Source organism: Euprymna scolopes, chromosome 35, assembly GCF_053919585.1.
Source record: "Euprymna scolopes isolate OS-2025 chromosome 35, ASM5391958v1, whole genome shotgun sequence".
Classification (NCBI taxonomy): domain Eukaryota; kingdom Metazoa; phylum Mollusca; class Cephalopoda; order Sepiida; family Sepiolidae; genus Euprymna; species Euprymna scolopes.
The window spans coordinates 47,773,677-47,799,014 of NC_136516.1; the positions used below are offsets into that span (position 1 = coordinate 47,773,677).

The 25,338-nt window shown below is 32.3% G+C and overlaps 1 protein-coding gene across 1 annotated transcript in view; it reads left to right on the forward strand.

Annotated features, from left to right (window-relative positions):
- LOC145259623 (furin-like protease kpc-1) overlaps positions 1-25,338 on the forward strand; it is a 473,157-nt gene that overhangs the window by 280,591 nt on the left and 167,228 nt on the right. The window contains exons 7-12 of the mRNA XM_080117279.1: positions 1,558-1,730; positions 4,059-4,271; positions 8,747-8,847; positions 12,105-12,208; positions 16,802-16,919; positions 18,027-18,328. Coding sequence (XP_079973405.1) covers positions 1,558-1,730; positions 4,059-4,271; positions 8,747-8,847; positions 12,105-12,208; positions 16,802-16,919; positions 18,027-18,328 — 1,011 coding nt within the window. The remainder of the gene's footprint in view (positions 1-1,557; positions 1,731-4,058; positions 4,272-8,746; positions 8,848-12,104; positions 12,209-16,801; positions 16,920-18,026; positions 18,329-25,338) is intronic.

The following is a 25,338-nucleotide window of genomic DNA, read 5'->3' on the forward strand; positions in this document are numbered from 1 at the left end:
GCCCAGATATGGCAACAGTATTCCATCCTTGGACGTACTTGGCTTTTATATAGATAGAGAATTGCATCAGTAGTGAGATATCTTCTGGAGCGGTAGATTCTTAAAAACCTTATTGAAACTGATTTGGATCTTCTACCTGATAACACATCGATTGTATAACACACAAACATTAACTGACATATACATAGATTTAATAAAACGTATTTTAATGTACAAAAATATCGCAATCAACAAAATGCTGCGATACAAAGCAAAACATATTTTTTGAAAAGAAGTATGCCGTGGTTTGCTTGAAGCATTGTTTAATGGATAAAAGGTGATTTTGAAGGTTTACAATTCAGAAATGTACAGTCGTCATGAGCAGATAAATAATTCAATAACTTTTTTATTCATTTTCCTGAATGGTTTGTTTTACTTTTGTTTTGCAACTGTGGATGGTATTTATTCCATAGGTCCTTTCGAGTGTATAACTCATCGTCAGTCGAGAAACATACCCATTCTTTAGGCTGTCAATTATAAAGTAAAGTAAAAAAGAAAAAACAATTCAAGTAAATAAATTAAATAAAAAAAATTATTTATTTATTTATATGCTCATAACGACTGTATGTTCCTGCGTTGTAAACCTTCAAAAACGCCTTTTACAAAATTTTAAATTGTTTCCTAGAAACTTCCTCTTTCGGGGGGAAATCATCCCAACCCAATCAGGTCGAATGCTGTACAATGTATCATGATCACTAGATACCATATCAAGTCGTTATGAGCAGATAAATAATAAATAATTCAATACCTGAATGGCTTATTTTACTTTCTTTTGTTTTTCAACTGTGGATGGTATTTATTCCATAGGTCCTTTCGGGTGTATAACCCATCATCAGTGAAGAAACATATCCATTCTCTAGGCTGTCAATTGTAAAGTGACTGTAAAGCAGTAAAAAAGTGGCCATTTTACAGCTTCTTACAATTGACAGCCTTGAGAATGGATATGTTCTCCACTGACGAAAGGACCTATGGAATAAATACCATCCATAGTTGAAAAACAAAAGAAAGTGTGTGTGTGTGTCGTGCGGTCATACAACTTACCTTCGGATGGGATCTGAGAGAAAGAGAAATTCAAGATGGCAGCCATGGATTTATAAGGTGTAGTCTCGTGGAATCTCACGAGATCTTATCTTCCACTGCACGTATGCAAATGGAATGGAGTCAGTTTTCTGATAAAATGTCTATTGGCAGAGGCAGTTGGGAGAGACATGCTGGAAGTTGAGAGAGAAAGTTGTCGGTGACGAATTCTAGCTGGACTTTTGCGTATTGTATTTGGTTTATTTTGTTTTGCTGTTTACCAGCCCATTTAACATCAGAAAGTAAAACAAACCATTCAGGTAAATAAAAAATTATTGAATTATTCATTTATTTATCTGCTCATAACGACTGTACATTCCTGCATTGTAAGCCTTCAAAAATAGTTTTGTTTTTGTTTTTTTTGCTTTTAAAATTGCTTTGCAGATTTACAAACCTATCAGTTTTTGTTCTTAACTCGGTGCAACCTTTCTATTTGAACAGGCGTTCGAATGCTTGATGGTGATGTTACAGATTCTGTTGAAGCCCAATCTTTGAGTCATAATCCTCAGCACATTCATGTCTACAGTGCAAGTTGGGGACCCGATGATGATGGTCGCACTGTTGATGGACCTGCCACTTTAGCCCGGAAAGCTTTCTTTGACGGTATTACAAAGGTATTGTCATTGCGATATCTAGTTTCAATTAAGGAATACCCTTTGTCTAAGCGAATCTTTTCTATGACTTTCTTTCTTGGATCTAAAAGAATTTTGCAGCAGTTGTCTGCTTGACCATAATCTTGAATGGCAAAGAGTTTCTAAGCAACAGAAAATAATTATTTATGTACATAAAGAACACACAAAATTGCGCCTTGGAGACAACTTAGTTACGACATATCAAATATATCATACTTGTAACCTACATAATAGATACAAAAATTTAATGATTTGACTGGTGCTACCAGAGCAGGCTGTCTGAAGATACTGGCTGCCTAAGTCGTAATGCACCTAACATTGATGCTTTTTGTTTTTCTACTTCCTTTTGCGAAACTTAATTATGTTCTACAAAACAAAAAACAAAACAACAACCCACCTTTTTATTTTTTCCATTTTTCCTCTCTTTTTCTATCTCCTCTACTTCCTGCCTGGTTGACCTAAAACTATATCCGATGGTGAGGCCCCACCTTGCGGGCCTTGGGGAGTGTGGAACCACCCTTTAATTGCCATTGCTCCCAGGTCCACTCTGACCCGGAGTGGTAGTACCTGTTAGGGTCCCAACTATGGGTTAAATAGAATCTGACTTTAAAAAATATATATATATATACTCCATTAAAAATCGTTCCTCAAAATAACTAGATTTGGCATTAAATAATCTGAAAAAGGTTGATATGCCGTAAAACAGAAACAACAAACCAACCAATCCTGCCTGGTTTCCTAACATAAAATGTACCAAACATTAATACTGTAACCCTTTTCCCACTCCCACTGCAAAACTCATCCAAAATCCATTATAAAACAACCAAACCAAACACTACAAACTAGTGATTGAAAGTTCAAAGAGCTTTAAGAATATAAACTTTCTACAAATATAACTGAATACAACATGAATACTATTTCCAAAATAACTAGATTCAGCATTAAATAACCTGACAAGGGTTGACATGCTGTGAAACAAAACAATCAAACTATACAAATAAATATTTAAAGATATAAAGAACTTGAAGCATAAAAACTGTTTCAAAAATAACTGGATTCAGCATTAAATAACCTGGGAAAGGTTGATTATGCCGTAAAACAACCAACCCAACCACCAAGGTTTGATTGTTAGTTTAAACTGAATGTCATTTATTGAAAAATGCACATTCATTCAATACTTTGTATTTTAATAACATTAATTCAATATATGTTTTTAAATAATATTAATTTACTATTTTTTAAAATATTAATTTCGTATATTTATAAAATAATTTTAATTCAAAACATTTTTTAATATTCGAAACATTTTTTAATATTCGAAACATTTTTTAATATTCGAAACATTTTTTAATATTCGAAACATTTTTTAATATTCGAAACATTTTTTAATATTCGAAACATTTTTTAATATTCGAAACATTTTTTAATATTCGAAACATTTTTTAATATTCGAAACATTTTTTAATATTCGAAACATTTTTTAATATTCGAAACATTTTTTAATATTCGAAACATTTTTTAATATTCGAAACATTTTTTAATATTCGAAACATTTTTTAATATTCGAAACATTTTTTAATATTCGAAACATTTTTTAATATTCGAAACATTTTTTAATATTCGAAACATTTTTTAATATTCGAAACATTTTTTAATATTCGAAACATTTTTTAATATTCGAAACATTTTTTAATATTCGAAACATTTTTTAATATTCGAAACATTTTTTAATATTCGAAACATTTTTTAATATTCGAAACATTTTTTAATATTCGAAACATTTTTTAATATTCGAAACATTTTTTAATATTCGAAACATTTTTTAATATTCGAAACATTTTTTAATATTCGAAACATTTTTTAATATTCGAAACATTTTTTAATATTCGAAACATTTTTTAATATTCGAAACATTTTTTAATATTCGAAACATTTTTTAATATTCGAAACATTTTTTAATATTCGAAACATTTTTTAATATTCGAAACATTTTTTAATATTCGAAACATTTTTTAATATTCGAAACATTTTTTAATATTCGAAACATTTTTTAATATTCGAAACATTTTTTAATATTCAAAACATTTTTTAATTCAAAACATTTTTTAATATTCAATATATTTTTTAATTCAAAACATTTTTTAATATTCAATATATTTTTGAAAAATATAATTTTTTAAAAATACTATTGATTCAATTCTTTCCTAAATAAAAACTGTATTTTTCTATAAAACAACATTTTGCATAGAACTTGTATGTCTTAATTTTATTTATTTTTCTTGTAAATTTTAAACTTATCTCTTTGTGCAGGGTCGTGGAGGCTTGGGATCAATATTTGTTTGGGCTTCCGGCAATGGTGGCCGAGACGGAGATAGCTGCAACTGTGATGGCTACACCAATAGTATTTATACATTATCTATCAGCAGTGCCACTGAAAACGGGAATATTCCTTGGTACTCTGAGGCATGCTCATCCACACTAGCTACGACATATAGCAGTGGGTCCAGTGCTGAAAAACAGATTGTGAGTAGACTTGAACACGTTTTTCTACTTTTTTAAATGCCATTCCTCATTAAAACTTTCCAACTAGAAAACAATTTGAATTATTAGGATTATTCGGGAATTTTTGTGTTAAACTGCACAGTTTCAAACAGAACTTTTTATTTATTCCACAAGGATAGATGGTTGTTCTTGTTCTGTAAGCTATGACTGAGTAGAAAAGCTAATTATTTTATTAATTATCGTCTGTAGTAAGGATTGATCTTCTAACCGCCAGAAGGCAATCATTTAAAACTGATCGTTAATCAATTCCTTTAACTATTTATGCCAGTGATTTAGATAATAGTATTAGGACGTTTGATTGTGAGGGCAAGAACACTCCTGCCTTTCTTTATTGATGACAAATAAGATTGATACAGATTCAATATTAAATAGATAAAATCTATTGAAATAAATGTACATCATTAATGAAACAGATGTGCGTTTTGTTAAGAAAACTAACAATCAAAGTTTGGGGGTGAGGGGAGGATAACTGGAACTGTCTTCACTTTTTATTATGTGATGTATTATGAAACTTTGGATCAATTAAGTTCAACAGATATTAGGACACATCACTTTATTTTAAGTTTGGTTTAATGGAGATTCAGCAAGGATATTCTCACAATAACTGATTGGTGTTTGGTAAGCACATTTGTATCATTTTTTTTTTTTTTTTAGCTTGGCAGCATCTTGTAGACAAACAGGATTGCTAAAAGATTTTCTTTTACTCTTTTCCACAACCCAGAATTCTACAAGTATTATTTATTATGTTTTTTTATATAGATAAATATAAGTATTGATATAAACTGGAGATTTTAAAAAAATATAAATATATAATTTAGTATAAAACCTGTTTATCAGATATCTTCAGTTAGCTGTATATTTTCCTTCCTTACGATGATGGTTGTTCAAGATTCTTTTTTTTTTCCTGACTGTAAGTAAAGGCTCATTTTATAATGAACTAGGTGTGGCTCAGGAATAAAAGAAAAGAATTGAGAAACTTGTACAAAAGAAAATGGACAACATTTTTAGATATTGATATTTTGCAGAAATAAAGGTAAATGCACCATGACATGATTACTTCCCTTTAATGTATAATGTTCAGTGAGTAAGGTTTAAAAAAAAAAAAAAAAATCTTCATTGGAAAGTTTTTGTTGTCGGAATAAATATTTTCAGAAAGAAACTGGTATAAAATTAAATTTTTATGCCAAACCATCTATACTATAAAAGTGAAAATGTGTGTTAGTGTGTGAATTTTTTTTTTTTTTTATGTCCAGCAAAGGCTTTTTTGGGGGGGAGGGGTACTAATTTTTAGAACTTTTTATATACTCCCTAGATTATAATATCTCCGATTTACAAAAGGAGGTCATCTCTATCTTTTAGTTGAGCAACTTTTACACACTATTTTCACGCTATTTCTTGCTTTTGCATGTTTGTTCGTGTCTCTTTCATTCACTTAACTTTTTAATCATTTAATTTCAACCATTTTCACTTCTCTGCCCTCTTAGTGTCGCGATAACATACCACGTTTTCTTTCACTTTCTTTTCCATCTTTGCCTCAAGGCGTCAGGTTCTAGCCTACCTGCCTACTAACACTTTTTTTTCCCTACACACACACACACACACACACACACCCCAACAAGCACCTGGGCAATGCCGGGCACCCCGGCTAGTGTAAAATACAGAAGAAATGTAAAAATCAGCTAGTTTGAATCAAGTATCGATATGTCAAAACACATAACTATTTTGATTTTACTTTGAAAATCAGGCAAGATAACTTTGTTACATGAAGATAAACTTTTAAAATCTGCACCATCTGTGATATAAAAAGATTATAAATTATTTTTCATTAATAATACTATTTTGTGAATTCCATTTTTTATAAAAAAATTTATAATTTGATAACAAAAATCAAAACTTTCAGAAATAATATATAAATATCTTTTCGTATTGATGTGTAATTGGATGAAGTCTTATGGCATCAAAGGAATCATTAGAATTGTTCTTGAAAATATGTAATCAATAGGTCTATGACAAAAGAATATTCTTGTCATTGTTTTGACTCTCTAGTATATATCCGACACAGTTAATCAACCGTGAACCACATCACTCTGTATAAAAGCATATAAGATAAATCAACGGATGCACACTTGAGAGTCCAAACAAGAAAAAGAATATGCTGTTGTCCTAGCCCTAGTAATCAAATATGGACAAAGTTCTTATACATATGGGACAAACTACAATAACAAGAAAAAATTGTGATACACAGAATTAGAAATCAATTTCTTTCTGCAAAATTACGAGGAGGATAATAATTAAAAAGTTGGTTTGATATTTGAAATTTCATGGTCTTATTACTATTTTACCATGAATTCCATGATGAAATACAACACCTTCATTTGGAATATCTTTCAGTTATTTTCTTTGATCTAGAGAAGGCATGTGGTTCCAGTTGTGGAAATATGCCATTATGAGAATTACTTGGTCTCAGTCTAAAAAAAACGCAGGCTACCATATTTTATCAACTGAAATTCAACATTCATGTTGATCCTATTCTTTCAGACATAAAAAAAAATCTGCAAGAGGGTATCCCACAAGGCCGTGACTGTTTTGTATAAAAATGAACACCATCGCCAGGAATAAACAGATCTCAAGACATTGATATATTCCTAATCTGTTAATGGTAAAAATATACAAGAGTGTATTCCTCAAGGCAGTATATTGTCTTTGACTGTTTTGTATAAAAAATGAACGATATAATTTATCAGGAATGAACACATCTTCATACATTGATGTTCTCTTAATCTATAAAAAAAAACACTTTTTGAACACAACCTACAACAATGCTGAAAGAAAACCAATAAATGGCCAACCAAAAATGGTTTCAGATTTTCTAAAGAAAAAACGTGGCGCAGTTGATAGAGGCGTTAAATCTCTACGGTTCCAGGTGAGAATTGTCTGAGGATAGCGGTTTCAATCCTACCCAAAGCCGGCCAGAGGCTTACTTGGCCAAAACGTGGTGAGACGACAACAACTACGGATGGCAGTGATGGCTGAGAATGCAGTTAGGAGATTCGATGTTCCTATCTGTCGCGGTTACCACCTGACGAAGGCCAGAGGAATAGTTGGCCGAAACGTTGTGAAACAACTAAGAAAAGATGGGGATAATAGTCCGCAATGGATGAAATTAAAAAACGAAGAATTTTCATTTTTTGGTTTTGATTATTTTGAATCATGTGCTCATCTTGAGTGCTATTTTCACATTTCGATCGATCTAACCTCTGACCTTTTTCAGTTTGTATCTGGGTGAACTCTGGAATTCTGTTGAATTTGAAAATCTGAGCAGAATCTCAAACAGCACCCTTTATTTAATCCATGTGGGTAGCATGCTCTCATTCTATCAGCTGGATAGAAGTCCTAAGTAATTCACAATTGAAAATAACACTCAAGACAAGAACAGTAGTCGGAAGAATCCAAATAATGAATAGTCATTTTTGTTATGATAAAAAAATTTCACTAAGATTCTAGCTTGAAACCTGAAAGTATACAAATCCTTGTTGTAGACGAACACAGACTATTTTTGAGTGTTAATATCCAATAGAAAATTGACTTATTTCCCACTTAAAATATCTGAAGGGCAAATATAATTTTACGTGTGTTATCCGATATGTAGTAGAGAGCAGATCTACTGAAATTGTATGTGTAACTGATTAAATGAAATGCGCAAGAAAGACTTCACTTTATTCCTTAAATTTCAGTTTTTTTTTTAAGGTATTTTAAAGGGATTTTAGGCGCATAATATTAGCTCAATTTTCCTGTTTGGAAATTCAAATATTTCAGATTTGCACTGAATTCAATCCATAGTTATTGAATACCAATTAAGATTCACTAAATAGCCCATAAAATGTAGTAAAGAAGAGGAACATTTTTTTTATTGTTTAAATTACCTGTAGTGTTATAAAAGAAGCTGGAAGTGCTCCCGGTTGACGGCTTTGCATTTCTGAGCATGTTTAACAATGTTTGCAGATACTGCCTGTAGATCTTCTCTGATGATTCTCCTGATTGCGTTGGTAATGTTCTCCTTTAGTTGGTCTAGATTGTGAGGATTATTTGCATAAACTTTTGTTTTAAAATCCCCCAAAGATAAAAATCACATGATGACAAGTCCGGGGAACGTGGTGGCCATAACCCTTTGCTTATTGTTCTCTCTTCCGTAAACATGTCATGAACTCGTGCCAGTGATTTGTGAGATATGTGGCATGTAGTGCCATCTTGTTGAAAAAAGAATTGGATTTTGTTTTGTGGTGTCAGTTGGTTGTTAAGAGAAAGATTAGAGAGGTTGGGATACTTTTAAGTGGGTCACTCTGTACCTGTTTTTGAGGAAGTATTATTTTAGTTTATTATGTTTTAAATAATGTTTATTTTCTTATTTTGTAATAAAAATTAATTTTATTGTCCAGGTCACCACGGATCTGCGGAAAGGTTGCACCGAGACTCATACAGGGACTTCAGCCAGTGCACCATTGGCTGCTGGCTTATGTGCACTGGCGTTACAAGCTAAGTATGTTATTTTTTTTTTAAATACTCTTTTTTCTTAATCCAGAATCGAGATTTATTTACCACATTTATTAATGTTGTCATAGTTTTGTAGGCATACTAGAAAAAAAAAAAATCGTCTGCCCCATATGGTCACCAATTGATCTCAGGTTAGAATGGGGAAAAAGTGAGTTTGCAAAGCAAAGTCAATTTGATTAAAGATAAAATCTTAAATTATCTTTTTGTTTTTATTTATATATATATATATATATATATATATATATTCTTTCTATCCTTACAGATATGAATTAACCCTCTAGGGCCTGAACATATTAATACTTATTAATACATATTAATAAAAATTCTGAAATTTGAAATTATAGATTTTATTGGATCAAGAATCATGAATCAGAACAAAAAAAGTGAATTCATTTAAAAACTTGAAAGTTATGAAATGTGTCATATCTGTCCCCTGATTAGGATTGTGCCATATATGGCACAGGCGGCCCTAGCGGGTTAAATAAAATCACTACTACTGGTGATATTCTCTTTCATTTATATTTGATTATTATAATGTTTTTCTTTATTACATTCTACTAAACAGGTTATGGAAGTGAGAGTGATACACACACACAGGCGGCAAAAAGAAAGTCTGCACTTATAATTTTTTTTTCAAAAACTGCAAACTTAAGCTAAATTTAATGTAACTTTAAACAAACTATACCTCATTTGATTTGCCTTTTATTCTTCTATAATTTTACCTGTTCATATTTGACTTTTAATTGAAATATTCTAGTGTTTATGTCAATTGAAAAAAATAACTTCAAATTCAGGATGCAAATAGAAAGTCCGCGCAATGGAAAATTGTTATTCAAATGTAACTTTAGGACATTAATGCAACACAAATACAACAGGAACACAATGAACTAGTTAATATTTAGTGGCATAGCCCTTCTGCAATTTGACAGCCTGCAATCTTTGGGGAATTCCTTGAATTCGATTGCAGCAATACTCCGGGGAAAGAGCATCCCACTTTTCTTTAATTTTTGTCCAAAGTTCTTCCAAATTTGACATTTTATCACTGTGTAGCTGTTGCTTGATGTAATGCCATACGTTTTTGATAGGATTGAGGTCTGGAGATTGTGCAGGCCAATCCAGACATGGAATATCATGCTCTTCCACAACATTACCAGCTGTGTGAATGGGAGTATTATCCTGCATGAAGATGGGATTATCGTTCAAATCCCAACCAAAGTATGGTAGAAAATGCTCAGTCAACATATTAATGTATTAATTCAACCTTGCAAGCGAACTATAGGCCCTGGATCATTGGTACTAATAATGCCCCACACCAAAACTGAACCTCCACCTTGCAGCGTTGAAACTGAGCACCTAGGATTAAATTCTTCGTTTTTCCTCTGATGGACATACTGCCTATCATCACTGCCTAACCTAGCATAGCCTATTGAACTTGCTTTCTCTGCTAAAAATCACTTTTGACCAATATGAAGAGTCATGATCTTCATTACTTCTGACAAAGTCCAGACGGCGCTTTCTGTTCTTTACAGAAATCATTGGCTTGCATCTTGCAACATATCCTCACAAATTAAATTTCTTTAATCTGTTCTTGACAGTAGAAAGAGTACTTTTTAACAAGATTGCACTGTTGTTGGATTTGGGGAGCCGTTTCAAATTTGTTTCTTAGACTGCGGATCTTGATAGCATTGTCTTCCCTGTTAGAAGTAACTCTAGTATGACCAGATTTACGGGCATCACAAACACTGCCGGTGTTTTGGTGCTTTTGCAGTCTTTTGTACCGTTTTCTCATCACATTTTAATCTACAGCCGATTTCTCAATTGGATAAACCAGAAAGGTGGAGATTAATGAGCTTCTGACGATCACAAAGAGAAAGTCGTGCCATATAGACTAAATGTTACGTTGTGTAACCTGAAAAAACAACAATTATGATTAAAGATGCTTTGTTGCCTGTTTGGTGGATATTTTAAACTGATTTAGGGGTGATAATTTAAGTTGATTTTAAACGAATTTATTGTTGTGGACTTTCTTTTTGTCTCCTCAATTTGAAGCAATTTTTTTAAATTGACATGAACACTAGAATATTTCAATTAAAAGTCAAATATGAACAGGTAAAATTATAGAGGAATAAAAGGCTCATAAAATGAGGTATAGTTTGTTTAAACAGTTACATTTAATTTAGCTTAAATTTGTAGTTTTTGAAAAAATTACAAGTGCGGACTTTCTTTTTGCTGGCACTGTACTGTGTAAAATTAATTATAGAAACTTCAAAGATAAGTCACTTGCTGAGACCTTATTTATTAGCTTTCCCATGGAAAAGTTAAACAGAAGGTCTGGTTTTAATGTTGAAAAATTCAACTCCCCAACAAAAGGGCACACTTGTTCATGACAACAAAAATAAAACAAAAAAAACTGCAATTCAGTATAGAAGGATATCTTTCACTGAATTACAATTTCTTTTCAAACTTGATCTCAAGAGTGAGAAATATTTTAGTATGTACAGTGTGCCTAAAACGTCCCCGAACAATTTTGAACTTAAATAGATTCTTGATTTTTGATAGCTTTCTGTAATTTTAACAAAATCTGACAAAGACATACAGAAATTTAAAAAAAAAAAAAAAAAAAAAAAAAAGCGAAATTAAAAAAATCTTTATTTATGAAAAATAACGGCTTTTAAATGTTGCCCATTTTCAGCTTCGCGTATTTGTGCTCTTTCCAAAACATTATTCATGACAGATTGCAGAATCTCTGGATTGCGATTTAACTCCCTTATTTCATTCCTGATGTTTTCTTTCAATTCTTGCAGAGTTTGGGGTCTGTTAACATAGACTATTTCTTTAAGATATCTGTGCAAGAAAAAGTTGGGGCTAGTCAAGTCTGAGAAACGTATGCAAAGCTGAAAATGGGCAACATTTAAGACATTATTTTTCATAAAAATTTCTTGAATCTTGCATTTAAAAAAACATCCCAATGTCTTGGATTCTTTATTTTTGATATCTTTTTGTAATTTTAACATAATCTAAGTTCAAACTCCTTCAGTGACTTTTTGGACAGCCTGTATTTTATGTGACTAAAATATATAAGGAAAAATACCTTTGGGAAACAAATATCGACTATTTCTGCATCAGGATAATAGTTTTGTCGAAGTGCCAAAACCTGTTCATGTGAAAACTGTAAACCTTGTATTTGTTTTCATCTTATCTTTTGCCATATCAACTTTTACTAACGACTTTTTACATTTGCAGCTCCATGTTAACTTGGCGCGATATGCAACATATAGTTGTGTTGACAGCTAAGCCTGAAAACCTACAAGCTCGTGACTGGCTTACAAATGGGGTTGGCCGTAAAGGTAAGTTATATTGCACCGTGTAATTCTCCTCACTCTCGTGCTTTCATTTATTTTCTTACAAATTAACTCGTCTTACAGTAACGTAATTGTACTTTATGGACTTGATAGTTGAAAAGACCGTACGTATGAGTGCACCTAATATATATTTACAAAATATCTTTGTGTTGAAAATAAAATGTTTTTTTTTTCTTTTTAATGGGTTATCACTAGGGCTATGAATAGAGAATATTCTTTTTATTGTTTTGACTCTCGAGTATATATCCGACACAGTTAATCAACGGAGAACCACATCACTCTATATAAAAGCATATAAGATATCCACAGATACTCACTCAAGAGTCAAAACAATGAAAAGAATATGCTGTTGTCCTAGCCCTAGTTATCACTTTGTATGATTTGGATTCTTCGGATTACTGTTCTCATCTTTAGTGTGATTTTAACACAATGTTTCAGCCAATGGAACTGCCGACCTTCTTCAGTTTTATCTTGTTGAACTCTGGAATTTGCACAAAATTTCGAATGTACTCTTTATTTAATCTACGGAAGTAGAATGCTCTCATTATGTTAGCCATTGCGCTAAGATCCACGGTGTAGCGGATAAAATATTTGGTAAAATTCAGTTGTGAGTTACTCTTCTAGGAGTTGAAGATTTGATCCTTTGTGCAGGCAACACAAAATACAAACTACTTAGAACTTCTACCCTGTCATGACTGATGGTTTGAGAGAAATCTACCTCTGTAGATTAAATAAATTATTCCATTAGAAATTTCATGCAGATTCCTGAGTTCGACAGAAATATTTCAGAGTTTGACAAGATATGCCTGAAGTAGGTTGGAGGTTACATTGACTGAAATGTGAAAATAACACTCAAGATGAGAACAGTAGTCCAAAGAATCCAAATAATATGAATAATCAATCCTTATCTCAAAAAAATCAGAAACATAAGTTAGTGTCGTCATTAGTGCTAGGACAACAGCATATTCTTTTCATTGTTTTGACTCTCAAGTATATATCCGATAGTTAGACACGATTAATCAACCAAGGATCACATCGCTCTACATAAAAATATAAGATATCAATGGATATATACTTGAGAATCAAAACAAAAGAATATGCTGTTGTCATAGCCCTAGTCATCACTTACAAGACAAAAAGCTACACAAAGATATAATATATATAAAAGCATATAAGATATCAACCGTTACACACTCGAGAAACAAAACAGGGAAAAGAATATTGTTATAGCCTTAGTGATAAGTTGCTAAAAAAATGGTTTTGTCTTAAATCAGAACAAGTTCCAACTTTATATCCAACCTTGTTAAACATTCTTCTGTTTCAGAAAATGACTTCTTATGCAATCCTCTACCTAAATAAGAGTTGGATGTATTGCTACCACATCTGGAGAGTACTTTTTGTTACTCTGAAATTGACTAGAGTAGAGATGATCTTTTCTGTTCCATACCTTTTTTCACAAAAGAAATGTTAGTTTATCTCTATGCTATCATTATTTCCATGGAGGATGATAGACTGAGCTCAAATCTTTGGTGCCCTCCTATAAAATATTTGCAGGAAGAACTCATTTTGCTACCAGAATTTAAAAAAATAAAAAAATAAAAAAATAATAATAAAAAAAAAAGCAAGCAAAAATAAACACTTTTCTCTCTTCCTTGCACCTAGTACCAGGAAAAGTTTTCATGTACACAGCTTCTTTACAAAGGCTTTCTATATGTGGAACACATTGCTACTGGGCTACTACTCTGCAGTCTACAACATAATCATCTTCAATTCAATGTAAACAGATTCCTCAAACTTGAAAGTTGGGGGGGGGGGACCAAAAGAAAAACAAACATATAAATCGGTACAGAAAGAATAAAGGAAAAGAAAATGAAATAAAATATTTCATTACAAAATAGTAGGGAGTTTCTTCCTAATTTATTTCAGATGGCAATTGTCTGATTTGCTGTTTGCATTCTCTTTCCTTAAATACTTGAAATGGTTTGATCCAGCATGATTTTTTATTTGCATGGCAAGTGAAAAATTTGTCTGTGTGTGTGTGTATATATATATATATATATATATATATATATATATATATATATAATATAATATAATATAAACACACACTAGCAGCCCACCCAACATTGCTCGGTCATAAAATACATTTAAATATGATATTTTGATTAATGCAGATTTCATATTGTTTTATATTAGACCCAATATATAGTAATGATTTAAAAAGTTAAAAAAAAAAAAAAACTACCACCACCAAGAATCGAAACCAAAACGTTTAGCTTACGATTTACTTTTTTCTTTGACGTTAATGCCTGAGCTATGAAGATGTTTGCAAGGCTAAAAATTAAAACATGAACCAATAGCTATTATGTTATGCATGCATATTCGTAATTCCATCGTTCGACTTTCACCTGGCAAATTTCCATTTCTTTAATTTTAACACTTTTGCACCGATTTTCCCCTGCTAAAAACAAAATTTCTCTTTAAATACTCGAAATGGTTTGATCCAACATGTTTTTTTATTTGTATGGCAGGTGAAAAATTAGTGTGTGTGTGTATGTATGTATGTATGTATGTATGTGTTTTTTGTCTATTTATTCTCTTTTTGATCCTTTCCAACTTCAGAATAACAGTCTTCACTTCTGGCGGGAACTGGCTGATGTAATCACCATATTTATCATAAGTCAGAGTACTTTTCAATCCTTCAGGATTCATTGTCAGGGACAAATTAATCTAACTGGTTTTAAACAGATTAACCATGCATCACTCTAATAACAGCACTGTAGTTAATCACTTGACTAACCAACATTCCTGTCCTCTGTCCCAATTTAGGAAAATTTTAGTTGACAACACATCTATTCTTGAACAAACCAATAATAAACAGAAACTTGAAATACTAGAAACATTGCTAATAAAATCTAAAAAACCAACTATTGATAAAATAAACTTTAGCAATAATAACATCCTGAAGTGTTTGTAGAGTTATTTATTTTAATAGCTTTGCAAATATTTCAGGATGCTAGTAATTCTTACCAGTGGAAAAAAAAAAGGATAAATAATTAACCAATGAAAAGAAAAAAAAAAAACAAAACAAAAGAAAAAAAAACAACTTTATAAATTGTGCAAAGTACTCAAACTTATGATAAACATGGTGATTACATCAGTCAGTTCCCGCTAGAAGTGAAGACTTATTCGTGAGTTGGAAAGGATCGAAAATACAATTAATAGACAAAAAAACGTCTATTTTATTTAATGAAATATGCTGTGTGTGTGTGTGTGTGTGTGTATGTATATATATATATATATATGTATGTATGTGTGTGTGTATCTATATATGTATGTACTCATCCACATGACAGTGGCCCACACAAAGAGTGGGGTGGGGGTTAAAATAATTTGAACTAATGAAAAATTATATCCACACATAAATTCCAACAATAAATACAGCGACTGCTGATATTTTCAGCAATAAATAATGGCTTACACACACACACATTAAGATCATTATACGCATGCATGTACATATCAATCTGTTATGTTTAGTGAAAACTTGACAAGTTAGTTTTACCATAGCGTCAGATATGTTTAATATCTTTTTTGTGTAATATATAAAGTTATCTTAAATTTTTAATCCAAAGCATTTAAGCTGTCAAATCAAACTTGGCTTCTGACTAGCCAATGTTTCGTTTGTTATTTTTGCATTTTGTTATAATGTTCTTTGCTGAAATTTTTTTAAAAAACTTTGTCCTGCTCAGATGAATGTTAATATATGGAACATTTTTAAATGATTACTTGGAAATAGAAATCAACAATTTCATATTAAAGAATATAATAGTTAATAATACGTTAAATTTAAAATTGTGCTAAAAGTTAAAATGACTTCCTTGCATTCTAGACAACATCAAATAATTACAGCTAGTGTGTGCATATATATATATATATATATATATATATCAGGGATGTCAGGTGTCTGCTTTTTTGTGAATTGGAAATAGCTGAAGTTTGTTTTTTCTTGGAATTCAGAAAAGGCATTTTTTTAAAATCAGACTGATTTCTGCTGAATTGCTAGAGCTTTACATCCTATTTCTTGTCATTTTGCTTGATTTAAGTGTAGAGGCATGCTCCCCTTCCAATATCCCCCTCGTCTTTATGAAATTGGTGGAGAGATTGAAGCGAGTCGTCTTAATTTAGTTTAGTTTTGTGTGCATGTTTTTTTCTTTTTTGTTTTTTTTTTATATATCACATTCGTTGTTTAAAGTTAACATGTATGTCACAAATGCATTTTTAATGTCACCCAGTTTTATTACTCTGTTGTGCACATCAATATAAATAGATATGGATTACTTTTGCATTCTTCATCCATATGCATCTCTTATTTCATGTTTTACCTGTCCACTAGCTTCTCCCCTTTCTGCCTGTGATCATGTAATTGCTACTGGACACTGAGCATGACATTTTTTTTTCGTATGAAAATAATTATATACAAATGATTATAACTGTGCATATTAATATAAGATAGAAGCATGTCATGTGTGCTTTGCTGTCTACTTAAGTTATTTGATTTTGTTTTTTCTTTCATAGTCAGCCATTCATTTGGTTATGGCTTAATGGATGCAGCTGAAATGGTGTCCCGTGCTAGAAACTGGACGACAGTGCCAAAACAAAAAGTATGTGAAATACGATATCCAGAAAGGAGCAGGTATGTTAGACATGATAATTCTCTATCAAATTCCAACTTGTTTGTCTTTGTTCTATGTCATCATTGTAATGTGTTCTAGCTGTAAATTTTTTTTTCCCTTTTCATCTGTGTTATGATGTCTTTTGTTTTCCCCATTATCTTCTTCGATTTAATATCTGTTTTAAAGTGTTGGAATGTGTTAGATTGCCTTAAGAAATTCAGATTTGTATTACTATGTACATAAATTCGGAAAAGTTGTCAAAAAACGAATATATAACAAATGTTATCAAAGGCAACATAAGTTACTTTTCTACCAAACTGGATAATTTTTTAGTGTTTTTATTGAATGTAAAATGTTTATTCGGCTCGAAAAAACAGTGTTTATATATGTATTTGAAAAATACAAATGGTGGCTGACTCTGTGTTGAACACGTTAAGTTTAAAGAAAATGAGTTAAAACTAAAAACCTATACAAAATACTGTTAGAAAACCACCGAATATATGTCAGCCCATGTTATGGTAACATTGAGTGGGTTTCTAACAGTATTTTGTATAGTTTTTTTTTAGTTTTAACTCATTTTCCCAAACTTACGTATTCAACCCAGAGTCCATTGCTATTTGCAATTTTTCAAATACATCAGTAAACACTGTTTTTCGATAAGAATTATCCAGTTGTGTAGAAAAGTAACTTACCTTGCCTTTGATAACATTTATTTGTTATATATTTATTTTTTGACAACTTTTTCGAATCTGTGTATAGTAATACAAACCCAGAAATTCTGATCAGGTTTTTATCAATCATTCTTTTCAAATTTATACTTTCCATGCTTTTCTTGGCCAGCCCCTGCCAACTAACCCTGCTAATTCAACTGCTTTGCATTTACTAATTAACAATATGTCCACCATGAATGTAGCTATATTTTATACAAGAGAGATGATTTAAGATTTTAATTTTTCCAAGCTTATTTTATGTTGTAATGAAACGATTAAAAATGTTTTGAAACTATAAACAAAAATGAACTCATTTTCTTAACTTAAAAAAAAACAAAAAAAAAAAACAACTTAATGTTTAAAACTGATTTCATGCTCAATTTCTTAACTGCATATTTCCTGCGATTTAATCAACAGAGTTGTCCCAATGAACGGCAAAGCAACTGCTGCTCTTTACTCTACTGGCTGTGAAGGAAGAAATAACCATGTAAAATATTTGGAACATGTGCAGGCACGTGTTACACTGACGTCAGATCGCCGAGGAGAAATACAAATATTCCTAACATCACCTATGGGCACAAAATCAACATTGCTTGCTCGAAGGACGAGAGACACATCACAAGATGGATTCAGCAACTGGGCTTTCATGACTACACATAATTGGGGAGAGTTTGCGAAAGGAACCTGGATGCTAGAGATTGAAAATGGGGCCAGTGCATGTAAGTAAACAAAGAACAACAATTTCTCTTTTTCTTCTTCTTGAGCTTTTTTTTTTTTTTTTGTTCGTGCTATAAACTTAAAATGGCTGCCAATTTTGACGACAAAAGCTCCATTTTGAAATATTGAAGATCAAGAAATGATAATCTCTTGCTTGTATGTCTTTATAAATAGCAGCAGATAAAGATTCTGATTTTTCTTGTGTTAAAGTTATTTAAATAAATTTTTCCTTAAAAAAAAAAAAAAACCCTATACGGTCAGACGTTTAAGGCAATGTCTTTTCTTGTATATTTATCTGAAAATTAAGCTCGGTAATTATGGAAAATTAATTATTTTTCTGTAGACTTATGGCATAATTATTAGGATGTTCGCTACTGGGCCGAAAAATCACTGGTTTAATTCTGTCATACACAAATGATATTTAATGGTTCCATGCTAAACTCTTCTCATTGTTAGCTGAGGATCGAGAGTATGGAGTAATCCAAAGAAGAGTGATGCTCTCCCCTACATTTCAATATATTAGCCAATGAAAAGAGCCTTTGGATCACCCTCAACTATAGTTGACCTACTTTATTTATTTGATATATATATTTGGATTATTTTGATGTAATCTTTTGATGGGTGTTTTTTTTTAATTAATAAACACCTATATATTATATAAGTAATTGTGTAGATAATGATACAACCCCCCCCCCCCCCTTTTTTTTTTTTTTTTTTCCTTTGATAATTTTTAAAGATATACGGCACGTTGACACACTGGTTCCCGGCAGATCATCAAAGTTTAGCAACATTGAGCCTGGTAGCCAGTACCAGATGGGTGACCATTTGGGAAAGCTAGGTGCTATATGTACCATGCCGAACCATAAGAAATTTCCAGGTTGGTATCTGGAAGTGCATTAATTCATTGGGAGAAATTCACCTCTAGTCTTAGTTAAGACCTGCATCTAGAAGATAGCTCTGATAACGTTGGTATAAGGATGTTGGATGGCCATGGAGGAGGATGAATCTCTAGCAGATCAATGGTTCTATGGCATTAAGAGTTATGTTTTTCAACTGTAGCTATGTGGGTGATCTAAGGACAACGGATAGATGCGAACGGGCCCATCAGATGCCGCTGCACTGGGGAAGGTAATGGTAACTCACTCCATGTATTTTGCCAAGTTCAAAATCATGTGATATCTTCAGAGGAATTGGACCAACAGTGGACCGAAGCCTATGGAGAACACTAACTATGATGTCATCTATGATATGAACATGCTATGATACAAGAAAAGAGTTTTTAATGAATAATTAACGTCAACTAGTTCATTGGATTTATGTAGGAAACTTTAAGCACAATCCTTATCATGACGCGATTGGAGCATGGGGAGGTACTGGTACAATTTGCAAGAGTTAGTTTTTATATAAGATTAGTGGGTTCCCGGTGTTGTCCAGGTGATTGGAGTGTCTGTTGTGTTAGTAGGCAGTCCGGCACGAACCCGTGGCGTGAAGGCGGAAAAGAAAGTGAAAGAAAACTTGACATCTCACCGCTACGCTATAACACCACAGGGAGTGAAAAGCGTTAAATTAAACGATGTCGATCAAAAAGTTGACTTGCACAAATAGATTAAGAATCGCATAGACGCAGAAATGAACGTTGGCTGAAGGCCAGTTAAGCTTTACGCTTTTTGCCATTTTATGTTTCCCCACGATGTTGGGGAAAACCACCTCTCCATCCAGGAAGGTAGAGCTCTCCAAATGCGTAGCAATTGTCTGATATGAAGGGTTTTCCCAACAATGATCAAAGCTTTTCTGGAGGTCCTGGCTGAGAAGGCCAGCAGATAATGTTCACTTCGATTAGTTTAGCTTTATTTACACAAAAAAAGAGGAACAAACATGCGAAGGGACAGAACAGAGAGAATTTTATAGAAGTTGATGAAAAATAAATGTAGAGACGACGTCCGTTCGCAAATTGTGTACATATTATAATCTAAGGAGTATATAAAAAGTTCTCCAAAACAGTACCCCCACCACCTCACCGAAAAAAGCCTTTCTTGGACATACAAAAACGCATGTGCCACTTTTGCTTTTTATATCTATAGAAATCGTATTCTGTCTATAAAAAACCCCAAAAAAACTTGTATGTTTAAAGGGAGGTAACTCTTTTGTACCCAGTTCATTGGATTTAAGTAGATAGGAAAGTTTTTTTTTACATAGGCATCACCACTTATCAAGGCGAAGAGGCCACTCGAGGATAAGGGTTAAAGAGTATACAGTAGAAATTTGACAATATAGTAATCTTTAGTAATGAAAATTCGGTACATTTGTTAACAAGTGCAGTAGAATTATGTTTACGTTGAAAGATGATAATCAGGTTTTGTACAACAAATGTAAGACAATAAATTGTAATGATGACTCTGTAGAGAAAATATATTTGAATGTAGAAGCTATTAAGGTTGTCTAAAAACTTTGTTATTTTGTGATAACAGTAAGGCTATGACAAGAGAACATTCTTTTCATTGTTTTGACTCTCGAGTATATATCCGACACAGTTAATCAATTGAGAACCACATCGCTCTATCTAAAAACATAAGATATTAACCACGGGCTGGGATCAAAGTGTAGTATCTGTTCCGGCAGATACTGCAAGCAAAGACCATATGTGGGGTTGCCCTCACATATGTTATTGGTCAATGTAGGGGAAACCCTTCATACCAATTGTCACTATCCAGCTCCCTTACTCCTCGGGGAGCTGGTCCCCATTTCCCCTTCACTCCTCACATTAAAAATCGGTCTTGTGCCTAATTTGCTTGGTAGGAGAGCAAATAAATACCCAGAAAAAATTTTCTCTTGTCATAGCCCTAAATATCAGCAGTAAATAGCCGGAAGGCACTGGTGTTTTAGCAAGGATTAGGAACGCAAAGAGTAAGTTTAGGGAACTTCTGTCATTATTAACCAGCAGAGTGTTACCACTGTTAACATGTGGGCATGTGTGTGTAGTGTGATGTATGCAAATATAACCTGGCTAACCATAATTGAAGATATGTGTTGCATGGAAATTATATAAGAATGATACAATGGTCTTGAAGACAGGCCTAGATCTGATGACCTCGGAGGAACATTAAACTTGAACAGTACAGGGAGATTCGTATAGAATAGGAGATTTTGTTGGTTTGAAAACAATGAGTGTTTGGGTTAGTAGATTTTGGACAGTTGCGCTAGTAGGGTCAATTTACAGGCGAAGGCCAAGATTGAATTTGAGAGATATATAAAGACCTAATTAGAAACAGGTTAGTTTTGAAGTGAATTTCTAGAAACCAACACATGTCAACATGTAAAACAGTAAACTAAATATGTTGAAAATATCGGATGAACAATATCAACAAAGAACCCAATCAAAGTATTGATAAAGAGCACAGATGATTTCTTTCAAGAAATTTTATATTTTAGAAGGTTGTGACAATGAGAGAAGGAAGTGTGGGCATCGGAAAGACTGAGCAAAAGAAAAACTTGACAATTATACAGTATAACACTATGTATATAAATCTCACCTGTTTAAATGTATGTATGTCTCTATGTGTCTGCCTAAAACTTTTGACACAGACGATGGATTTTCACGGAATTGTTATCGTTTTGGAGCACGTCCCTTCGGATACCAAATATCCAAAAATTGGCTAAAACATTAATTCCGTCACCCTCAAATGGGCACTTTTCAATCAGGATGGCGACCCTGTCGGTGGGGCATTAGAATACACCGACTGCCCCCCTGCAGAGGGTAAAAGTCCCTCAATGGGGGTCCTGGATATGACCTTAAACTATATCCAGTGGTGAGGGCCCCAGCTTGTGGGCTTTGGGGAGTGTGGAGCCACCCTTTAATTACCATTGCTCCCAGGTCCACTCTGACCCGGAGTGGTAGTACCTGTTAGGGTCCCAACTATGGGTTAAATAGAAACCGACTTGAAAACAACAAATATATTCTATTAAAAAAATTTTCTTCTGAATCTTTGGATTCGGCATTAAATAACCCGAAAAGGGTTGATATGCCGTAAAACAAAAACAACCCACCAACCAACCAACCAGGAGGGATCGGTTTTTTTTTTTGTTTTTTTTTTTCAATGTTTTTGAAAGTCATCTCTTTTCGATTGACTAGCCTTAATTTAATGGGAGCAATAGCAAAGACATCACAATTTTCTTTTTAAACGTTCTTTTCCTACTTCGTGGTACTGGTTTGAGCCTGCCTACCACCACTTTTTTTTTTTTGTTTTGCTCAACACACACCTCCAAACACCGGTCAACACTGGGTACCTAGGCTAGTACTATATATATATATATATATATATATATATATATATATATATATATATATATATGGTGATGTGGCAATTTCTAATAGCATTTACTTGATTTTTAGAGTATAAATCAGTACATTCCTCATATTTCGGAGAAAAATTTTGGTTTGTTTTCCTATACACAAAGATTCGAAAAAGTTGTCAAAAACCAAATATATAATAAATGTAATCAAAGACAAGATAAGTTACATTTCTACCTTACTGGATAAGTTTTTAGTGTTTTTATTTAATGTAAAGTGTTTAATCGGTTCGGAAAACGTACAGTGTTTATTGGTATATTTGAAAAAGACAAATGGCGGCTCGCTCGCTGTTGAATACGTTAAGTGTGGGAAAATGAGTTCAAACTAAAAAGTATAGAAAATACTATTCGAAACTCACTCAATATATGTTACCGTGACATAGGCTGACATATATTCGGTGTGTTTCTAACAGTATTTTGTATTATTTTTTAGTTTCAACTCATTTTCCCAAACTTAACGTATTCAACAGCGAGCTTCTATTTGTCTTTTTCCAATATACCGATTAACACTGCATATTTTCTGAACCGATTAAACATTTTACATTAAGTACAAATACTAAAAACTTATCCAGTTAGGTAGAACAGTAACTTATCTTGCCTTTGATAACATTTTTTATATATTTGTTTTTGGACGACTTTTTCGAATCTGTGTATAGTAAAACAAACCCCCAATTTTTCATTTTTAAAAATTTCAAGGGAAGACAATTAAAGAAGTTCTTAATGTTCATAATTTCTTCTGATTCATTACTAAAGTTTAATTTTGTAAAATTTTATTTTTATTGAAGTCGTTTTCATCTCCTGGCAAATTTCCTGGTCCTGGATATGAGCTTAAACTATATCCAGTGATGAGGCCCCAGCTTGCGGGCTTTGGGGAGTGTGGACCCACCATTTAATTACCATTGCTCCCAGGTCTACTCTGACCCGGAGTGGTAGTATCTGTTAGGGTTCCAACTATGGGTTAAATAGAAACCGACTTGAAAACAACAAATATATTCTATTAAAAAATTTTTCTTCAAAATCTTTGGATTCGGCATTAAATAACCTGAAAAGGGTTGATATGCCGTAAAACAACCAACCAACCTGGCAAATTTCATTTGAGAATTTTTTTTTTTCTGAGAAACCATTCATTAAAAAAAAAAAAAAATTTACATCTTTAAAAGTTTTTTTTTCTTTCAGTCATACATTTTCATATAAATACAAAAAAATATCTAATTTATTTTCAAATTCTAATTTTATGAAAGTAAAAAAAATTATTTTAATTCAGATAATTTTCTATTTTGTGTTTTTGCTAATTTAGTGTTTGTTATGGTTTTACCAATATGTTACACGCACCTTTAAGAACCCCTGTAATTGTCTTGCATTGGAATTCTTAAAAAAAATTAAAATAAAATTGTATTCCAAACCTAAAATATACAAGTGCTGAAACTTATTACTCACAAGTATCAAGACACCATATATTGTCTTACTGTCATAGTTTTTTTTTTTTTTTTTTTTACCCTTCATTTTGTTCAGTTTTCCTGGCACTCAAAACTTCCAACATTGTCATTGTCTTCTAAAATATAAAAAATTCTTAATATAATACACACAATGCTTCAAGCAAACTATAACACTTTCTGAATTTCTATAAAGTTATTTTCCAAGATAATTAAGCTTCAATTTTTGGGACAAAAAAAATGTCCTAAATGTCAGTTATAAGATTTAAATGGCTAGAAATAAATATATTTAATAAAATGGGTTAAGAAAAATTATCTCCATTTATAATTGTAAAATATTGATTTTTAATAATGCTTTTATCACCTGTCTGTTTGTATGTCTACCTAAAACTTTTGACAGAGCCGATGGATTTTCACAAGATCAATATCATTTTGAAGCTCGACCCTTCGGACGACAAATACCGAAAAATTGTCTAAAAACATTAATTCCTTCACCCTTAACTGGACACTTTCCTACAAGGAGGGGGTCGCTTTTTTTTTTTTTTTTCCAATATTTTCGATAATCATCCTCTCTTTTTGATTGACTAGCCTTAACCACTTCTGATTTGGCAAAGATGTCACATTTATTTTTCACGTTCTTCTCCTCCTTTGCTATATGGGTTCGAGCCTGCCTGCCTACTACCACATTTTTGCTCAACACATACCTCCAAACACCCGGGCAACACCAGGCACCCAGGCTAGTTGTATGTAAAAAGCAGTCTATAGACATGTTTGTTTTTTGATTCAACAGTTATATTCCAAAATTAATACTTTTGCCATTAAATGTCAGAAATTAATTTCTATTTACACTTTAATCAGCAAAATCATTTTCTAATTTCGAACACTCATTTGGCTATTTTTTTTTTTTTTAAATTAAAAAAAGATTTTTTTTTAATCATTTAATCAATCATAATAGATTAAAATGGCAAATTTATTTTACTGACAGAAAATTGAAAGTGGTTTTCAAACCTTTAAACTGGTGAATAGAAATTAATGTCTGGCTTGAATTGAAGTTTCGAGGCTAAATTCAAGTATTATGATTTTTTTCATTCTACATGAATGAAAAACATGAATTTTGGAATGCTACTCTATGAAAGGGTGACAAACTGGACCACAGCTAAGAGACGTTGCAAGCCTGTCTCTGTTTTATCATTTTCATGGCAAGTGCTCGTCTGCCCCCCCCCCCTCGCCAA